The following is a 9,169-nucleotide window of genomic DNA, read 5'->3' on the forward strand; positions in this document are numbered from 1 at the left end:
TGCTCAAACGAACATATCTGTAATTTGCCCAGTCTTGCGCTTGGTTTCTTGCTCAAAATTTCCGCCGCTGCTTACAATTTCCCTTGTTTCTTTTAGTGTTCTCTCTTCCTGGACAGTTTATTGGCCTTGATTGTACAGTATAAGGTGAGTTTTAGTTTTTTGTTTTCTTGATTTTCGGAATAGCTGCTGCATATAAATTGTTTAAGCTGATTAAATTATTAGTGCATCATTCTTTCTCATCCGTCCAACTCTTCATCCAAGTAGTTGTCCTGGGCAGTCAAACACTAGGTAGTCATCATCCAAGTAGTTGTCCAACTCTTCTGTCAGCCACTCATCCAAATTTTCTTCAAGATGTCTGATATAACCATCAAGGGCTTACAATTCAAATTTGAATTGTGATGTTTCTTTTCTCGTGATAATGCTTATGGGCCAAGCTGATATATTAAGCTTGTTGTTTGCGGCTGGTGTGTGGTGTGCAACATACATGTTGGTTGCAGTTCTTGGCTTCTTTCAGATTTTCAATTTTCTCAGAACCTCTATCCTCAGTTGACCTCTCGATTTGAGCAACGTGTAAAAAGAACAGAAAAGGCAGTGATCATGGGCTACGCACAGTTGGTTATTGGCCCTGCAGGCAGTGGAAAGGTGATAGCTGGATCATATTGCTTCACGTTACTATAATGTTTTATATTGGATTTGTCCTTGATTTATATTTGGATGTCCAATCCTGCTAGATGTCCTTGATATGGCTAGTTTCACCTAGACTGATATTTCTTTTACAGTCCACTTACTGCTCTAGTTTGCATCAACATTGTGAGACCACGCGGCGCACTATCCATATTGTCAACTTGGATCCTGCTGCCGAGAACTTTGACTATCCAGTGGCTATGGGTGAGAAGAGATGGAGTATTTTAAGTAATTAGCTTTCTGTTCATGTCTTAATTCTAAAATTAACTTAATGATATTGGTTGCAGACATCAGAGAACTCATCTCACTGGATGATGTTATGGAAGAACTAGGTCTCGGACCAAATGGTGGCCTTATGTATTGCATGGAGTATCCTTCCTTTAGAGGCTTTTCATTTTCAGAATTCTGTTTCTTTTGTATGAAAATTTTAAAATCCTGTTTTTGTCCTGTCAAAATTGTAAGCCCTTGATGGTAATATCAGACATCTTGAAGAAAATTTGGATGAGTGGCTGACAGAAGAGTTGGACAACTACTTGGATGATGACTACCTAGTGTTTGACTGCCCAGGTACTTGTACATTTTCCGCTCCTATTTGTTCTTATATTAGCAGTACAGTACTAATTCTCCGATGTAGACTACTGAATTTTGCTAGCAGGCGAAGATATTAACCTAGAATACTGCCAACATAACTTCATGTGAGTAAATACTATAGGGACATACAGGTGGTGGAGAGTCTCCGAGGGCTTGACTATCAGTTGTGATTTTCCTTGGAATTGTCTTTACAGAATCTTGCCGCTTAGATTGTTCATGGATTGAAATCAAGGGCTAGCTGTTTCTTTCTTGTTAACTAATTTCAGAATGTTGTTCTATTGGACACATTTGTATCAAGTAACCTGAATTAATTTTGAGATACCTGCCTAATTTTGTGAGATACCTGTCTAATTTTTATATTGGAAACATTTGTATCAAAACACCTGAATTAATTTTCAGATACTAATTCTTGATGTCATTATTTGTGTCCATGACTTCCACCTTGTATACATTTTTAGAGAATGAACATTGCATGTTCAGATATATTTACTCTTTGATGCAACTTATGTGATTAAGACCCTTCTACTCCGTTGGACAATGATGGAGCAGTCTTAGATACAGGATGAGAACATAAGATCCTGTTTTTTTCTTAATGCATTACTTAAAGGCTCGCGTCAAACTAAGAACTCCTTCCTTTTCCACTCCGTGGGCTCCATCTCTCCATCCTAAGGTTGTGTAGACATGGTGTTCCCTCTTCTTCTTGCTTCAAGTCATTGAAGGATAAAAATGATGCAGCAATTCCACATTAGTCCATTGCACTCGTCTTATCCTTAACTTTGGAAAATTGTTCTAAGTTTCCTAACATGATTTCTACATTGTTATGTTGTTGCTCGGCCATCTGTCTCCTATTATGACTACCCATAATCTAACTTTCTACACTGACCTGTATTCTTATCTTGTAAATCTTTATGTACTTATAGAAAGAAATGCACACATGCACTCCCAGATGCACGCGCACACATATAGAGTACTCTGACATTTCATCATTATACAGGCCAGATTGAACTTTTTTCACATGTTCCTGTGCTGAAGAACTTTGTGGAACACCTAAGGCGTAAAAATTTTAATGTTTGTGTTGTGTATTTACTTGATTCTCAGGTGCGTGATCTTTACTAGTTGATTTTCTTCTTCTCTTTTTCCTTCCCCTGCTATTAACCATGGCGTTTATGTTCTTTTTGTATCTCAGTTTATCACAGATGTGACCAAATTCATAAGTGGTTGCATGGCTTCACTCTCTGCTATGGTTCAACTTGAACTACCCCATGTTAACATTCTCTCAAAAATGGATCTTGTGACAAACAAAAAGGATGTTGAGAAGTTAGTCCTACTACCTCTAACTATTCGTTTCATGTCTTTGGCACTTTCAACACATGCTCCCACTAATTGTCTTTGTTATTTTAGTGTATTAAAATTTATTTTCCCTTTAGTTACTTGGATCCAGAGCCTCAGCTGTTACTAGCAGAGTTGAATAAGCGAATGGCTCCACAATTTCAGAAGCTTAACAAATCACTGATTGAAGTGGTAAGCTGTGATAGTTATGATGTTTCCAAGAATTGCGTATTAGTTATTGAATTGACAATCACATATGTTTTGTGTTCTCGATTATTCTCTTTATATAATTGGAACGTAATGGCAACTTTACTTGAAGAGGTTGTTCTTTCTCCCAAGTTAGATACAAGATTGTACAGGCTTGTAGGATATGAATTATCTGCCACGGATTCTGCCCTACTTTAAGTCTTTACTTTCAGATGAAAAGATATGAGAAGAAAGTTATCTGTAATGGCTGATATTTTTCTTGTGTACAGGTGGACCAGTACAGCATGGTGAGCTTTCTCCCTCTTGACTTGAGAAAAGAGAGCAGGTAACATACTCTTCCTTGTGGTAAATTTAAATGATCTTTATGGAAGCAACGTTTGTTCGAGATTGAATTGATCAGCTTGATTTATTGGTAGCAAACATAATGCAATGATGTTTCAGTGTCGCACTTCCATCAATATGCACCTGGTTCTCATGTTTTCACTCCCTGCTTCCCGCTCACACTTGATGTTTTCATAGTAACTTATCTCAAATATAAATGTGATGATGACGACAGTGATAATTTGTGCTTTTTAGTTTGCCAGATATTTAGCCGTTTCTTATAGATTGCTTGGTTGGTAAACTTATGCTAATAACTTTTGACCTAAAGGATAGTACATTAGACGTCTGAACCACCAGATGGATGGTAGCTTGTTTGTCTGTGCTTGTGTATGTGTTTGTTGTGTGCGTAACCCACACAAGAAGCACCTTTTGTGCTTTTAGTCTTACTATTAAATTATTGTTTCAGCCTCTGACAAAGATCAATGTTCTCTGCTGTTTTGCAGCATACAGTACATCTTATCTCAGATTGACAACTGCATTCAGTATGGAGAGGATGCTGATGTAAAGGTTAAAGATTTCGACCCTGAGGAGGACGATTAAATTAAGTCTTCTTGACTCGTTCTAAAAGGAGCAAGGTCTTACTCAAATCAGTAAGGTCTTACTGATGCTGATGCATGTTGCAAACTCAAAAACTACCTAAATGTATCACATTAGCAGAATAATAGCTGCTCAAACATGAACAAAGAATAAAGTTTATTCACTGCTAATCAAGCAATTAGCTAAACAAAATGTATCAGATTAGCAGAGCTTCTCAAACACCAACTTTACCCCCAAAAAGGATGAATTTTCTTCTCCACTAATCAGACAAAATATAGCTGGACATATCATGAACTCTAAAGAAAGATACTATATTGAGTACTACTACATTACTTGCAACAAATTGACAAAATGTTCCAATCAAGACAGTGCAAATAAAAAAAAAAGAACATGCTAATAGATATAGGAATACAAGCCTAATGTTGAAAGTAGTCATTGCACCTTGCACCAAGCATCTTTTTATTAACAAGTGATTAATCCTTTGCCGATTATATATATATATATATATATATATATATATATATATATATATATATATATTTGTTAGTCACTTCCATTCCTCTAGAACAATCAGTATTTTATTTGACTCTATCTTTTGTCTAAAAGTAAGATTTATAAGTTAAATCTGCTTCAAAAGTATTAATAACTTAGTAGAAGTTAACATATATATAAAACTGATTTGCATTGCACACCACCTAACTATTAGTCAAATTTAAAGAAAGAGATAAATCAGCAGATGACTAATTCAACCATGAATAAAGAAGAAAGAAAAAAGTATTACTGGTACCAATATAAATCTTTTACCAATTATTTGAAATTTACAAAAAATTTAATCCTTCTTGGTTTTGATTTACAGATTTTGTTCCTCACTATACACATTGTTATAATCTATGTGTGATTCTTATCTGGAAGAACAACTTTTTCTTGTTGTTTCAAGTCAACTTCTTTCTTTAGAAAAATAAGTTTCATGTGAAGTTGTTTTTAATCATCTTAGGAAGCTTTGTGAATCATAGAGTTAATATAACTTTGTCCATCCCTTTGACATGTATTTCACTGAAAAATTGAGAAAAAAATAAAGGAATCCATATTTTAAGAACAAAAAGTTACATTTTGACCATATGGTAAAATTCGTCTTCTATGTATTGCTTAGAAAAGAAAAAAAGACAGATATTTGAGCTTCATTAGTTGTTTTATTAATCTGACATTATTAGCTCCTGCTAGGACTAATGAATTCTAAACAAAAGAACTAACATGTTTGATCCACATATATATATATATATATATATATATATATATATATATATATATATATATATATATATATATATGGATCTGGACATAGAATGGAGAAGAGAAGGGTAATTATGTCATTTTGAACAGAAGAAAAAAAAAAGTCAAAAATGGATTTCTTTTCCATATTTAAGTTGGTGATAGAAGAACCTTCCTAGAATAATTTACTCTTTCCGTTTCATTTTAATTATTATTTTAGTTCTTTTCACGTCTATCAAGAAAATAACAAATAACAAATTAATTAGGTTATCACTATCAAAAGAACTATTGCTTCTTTAAAATTAACAGCTTATTCGAAAAGTTGTTACCACGACTGTGCATAATTTGGTAAATACTGAATTACTATATCGAAATCGAAAATTTTGGTATTTGATATTCGATATTTTAGTATTCGGTTTAAGTTTTAAAAAATATTGGTATTAGGTATGATATTTGGTATTTTAAAATGAAATATCGAAATATATTATATTACACAATACATATATTATTAATTATAACATAAATATAAAAATTTGAAATTTTACTTTACTTTATTATCTAAGTTTATCAATTAACTCTAAGCAAGTAACAAGACATTTCTAATGATCAAATTTGTTCATTTATATACAATTTCTCTCTCTGGGTTAGATATTTGCTAGTTTGGGACAAAAATTTTGTCAACCAACATTTTTAGTTGTGTACTTTTGAGTAATTTAATTAAGAATATTACGGTCTACGACTCAATGCACTAGTTAGTATTCAAACCAAATAAACCGAAATTATCGAACCGAATAAACGGAAACCAAAACCGAAAGGAGAAAAACCGAACCATACCGAATTTAATTAGGTATGGTACTGGTATATCATTTTAAGAAACCGAATACCGAAAATACCGAACCAAAATGTCTAAATACCGTACTGATGGTCGAACACCCCTAGTTGTTATACGTCGTTTCATAATGTATCTTATTGAATTGTACTGCATTGTATTGTATAGTTTGATGAATACAATGTTTTAATAGATTGTATCATTTGCCGTCATTTCATGATCTCACGCACCGACAATATGAAGAATAAACTTGCAAAGTTACAAAGAAAACATAGGATACGAAGTAAAATTATTATATAAAAAAAGTAGGGTAAAGGATAAAATATGATTATCTAATTATGAGTAAGGGCAAGATGAGAGAAAAAAGTAAGAAAATGATACCACCACACCAAATCTGTCATTCCATAAAGTGACACTTTTCATTGTTACGTAAAGATGGATTTATGATACGATACAATAAAATTTAAGTAACAATCAACACAAACATTGTATTTAAAGTAATAATACGATACTATACAATAGGTAACAACCATCCAATCAAGGGTATAGGTCCGCAGATGGTTGACTCAGTTGGTTTGGCGAGTAATTTCCCACATGGGAGACCTGAGATTGATTTCCCTCACAAGCAACCTCTCAGTCAGAGTTTGCCACACCGAACTTGCCTAGTGCGATTTACTTCTTCTGTGTTATTTACGAGCGATTGCACAATGAACAGGTTACTGAGTGGAGTACCTAATGCTCATCCAAAGGTTAGGGAATGCGGGTTTCCTTGAAATTTTTTACAAAAAATAAAATATATTAAAGGTATAGTTGAAAAATATTAACAAATTTTAAAAGAAATTATGACCAATATTCTAGGAGCTATAATTGAGACATATTTTAGGAGCTACAAAATATTTCGGGTAGACGTGCAACACTCTTGTCTCATACGACTTATGCTTTAATAATTATAACAACGACCCAGTAAAATCTCATAAGTTGAGTCTGGAAAGGAGAGTGTATACGGAGACCTTATTCCTCAACTATATTTCATTGTATCGTGTTGGTTGGTTCGGATCCGGAGTGGTTTCGGTGTGGAATGAGACACTTAGTCTCCTATTTAGAAACTTAAGTTGGAAAAGTCAACCGGATGTTGACTTATGAGAAAACGACATCGTATTAGCATTTTTATGGTTCGGTTAGCTCCGTTAGGTTATTTTGGACTTGGGAGCATGTCCGGAACGTAATTTGGAGGTCTATGGTAGAATTAGACTTGAATTGACGAAATTGGAAAATTTGGCGATTTTGGTTGGTAGTGGAAAATTTGATATTGGGGTCGGAATGGAATTCCGGAAGTTGGAGTAGGTTCGTAGTGTCATTTGTGACGTGTGTGCAAAAGTTTAGGTAATTCAGAGGTGATTTGGTAGGTTTCAACATCGTTTGCGGAATTTGGAAGTTTAGAAGTTCTTAGGCTTGAATCCGAGGTGATTTGGTGTTTTGATGTTGTTTTGAGCGATTTGAAGGTTCGACTAAATTTGAATGATATTATGAGATGTGTTGGCATGTTTGGTTGAGTTCCCGAAGGGCTTGGGATGATTTCGGATGGTTAACAGAGGATTTGGAAATGGAATAGTGTAGCTGAAGCTGCTGCTTTTGATGTTTCCGCACCTGCGGAGTGGGAACCGCAGGTGCAAGGATCACAGATGCGGAAGGGAACCGTAGGTGCAAGAATCGCAGATGCAGAAGGGAACCACAATGTGGAATTTGGAAAGCTGAGGTAGGAGCCACAGGTGCGAATAGTGGAGCGCACATGCGAGACTGCAGGTGCGACGTTAGGACCGCAATAGCAGTATCTGAGGGAATAAGTGGGAACCGCACCTGCGATGGATTTTCCGCAGGTGCTGTGTCGCAGATGTGACTATTGGACCGCAGATGCAGAATTTCTAGGCAGAAAGTATAAATTGTGGACTTCGCGAATTTTGGGTCATTCTTCACCATTTTAATCCGGATTTGGAGCTTTTGGGAGCAATTTGAAAAGGGATTCAAGGGAGTTTTCATTGAGGTAAGTAATTTGAGTCCTAATACTCGTATTTATGGTAATTTTCCGTTGTTTAATCATGTAATTAGTGGTGATTAAGGGTGAAAATGAGGGGGTTAGGGCTTGGGATTTTGGAGAGTTTGATTGAAGATTTGAGGGGTCAAATGGAGTCGGATTTTGATAAATCTTTTATGTATGGACTCGCGAGTGAAAGGGCTTTCTAATTTTGTGATTTTTGTTGTATTTTGAGACGTGGGCCTGGGGCCGGGTTTGAGAGAATTTCGGGATTTGTGCCTAATTTGATAGTTTTTTCTTGTTAAATTCATTCCATTAGCGTATATTGATGGTATTGTACTGGTTGTGAATAGATTTAGAGATATTGGAGACCGAGTCGAGGGGTAAGAGCATCACATAGTAGGGATTTGACCGGTTTGAGGTAAGTAACAATTGTAAATCTAGTCCTGAGGGTATGAAACCTCGGATTTCGTATCGTTTTACTATTTTGATGTGATGCATGATCGCAACCTACTCCGCACTACTAATTATGTAGCGAGAGAGGGTCGGAGCAGCTTTTACCCGATTTTGGGTCGGGATCGATATCCACAGAGAGCTAGAATTGGAATTGAGTGTCTATTTAGCTTAAGATTACGCAAGTGTTCCAAATTACACTTCTAATCATTTTTGAGGGTTTTCTTTATAATTCTACTTTTATCAAACTACAGATTATAATTGCAACTAGATTAAGCTAAGAGATAAGCTAAAAGGGTAATTCAAATGGTTTAAAAGAGAACTAGGGTAGTGACATCCACCTAGGTGGTTAATTGACGGGTACTTGAGTCTAAGGCACAATTTTCATGATTGGGGAGTATGATATAACCATTGCACTACTTTACCCACTCTACACCTCTCGGTGGTTCAAGTGATTTTGCCCAATTGAATTTCTCAAGACCAACTGGGTATGCAAATTTACACAAGCAACTTAGGGTTCAAGTCGGGTATTACTCTCTCGAGGTTTAACCCTTTAATTGGGGCTATCAATCTCTTGAGTACGCCCCAATTCCTTGTTGGATCAATTTTAGAGACTTGGGCTCTCTTTCTCAAGAAGAGCCCTAGTCAACTAAACACAAACTAGTATTTGCAACCACTAATTCAGCAATTAACCATGAAATTGACCCAAATATCAAATACCCATAGTTATTTAGCCCTAAAATACACGACCCATCAATTACCCACACTAGGGTTGAGCCACAACCCTAGCTATGGGGTCTAGCTACTCATATTCAAAGAAGAAAAACAAGAAATAGATGAAGATAAACTCATATTAA

At 35.4% G+C, this 9,169-nt stretch overlaps 1 protein-coding gene across 3 annotated transcripts; it reads left to right on the forward strand.

Moving 5' to 3' along the window:
• Positions 1 to 3,921, forward strand: LOC104247850 (uncharacterized). 3 transcript variants are annotated; one of them, XM_009803975.2, is made up of 10 exons: positions 1 to 144; positions 547 to 642; positions 780 to 888; positions 972 to 1,053; positions 1,166 to 1,251; positions 2,270 to 2,373; positions 2,462 to 2,592; positions 2,703 to 2,796; positions 3,081 to 3,136; positions 3,636 to 3,921. In XM_009803975.2, the coding sequence occupies exons 2-10, from the start codon at positions 598 to 600 to the stop codon at positions 3,730 to 3,732; spliced, it is 804 nt and encodes a 267-aa protein (XP_009802277.2). In that variant the 5' UTR covers positions 1 to 144; positions 547 to 597; the 3' UTR covers positions 3,733 to 3,921. The 3 variants fall into 3 exon arrangements, with proteins under 3 accessions (XP_009802277.2, XP_009802276.2, XP_070030293.1); XM_009803974.2 differs by having other exon boundaries at positions 2 to 144; positions 498 to 642; XM_070174192.1 differs by having other exon boundaries at positions 2 to 144; positions 532 to 642.
• The last annotated feature ends 5,248 nt before the right edge of the window (positions 3,922 to 9,169 follow it).

The sequence above is a fragment of the Nicotiana sylvestris genome, chromosome 5 (assembly GCF_000393655.2).
Source record: "Nicotiana sylvestris chromosome 5, ASM39365v2, whole genome shotgun sequence".
In the NCBI taxonomy this organism is placed as follows: Eukaryota; Viridiplantae; Streptophyta; class Magnoliopsida; order Solanales; family Solanaceae; genus Nicotiana; species Nicotiana sylvestris.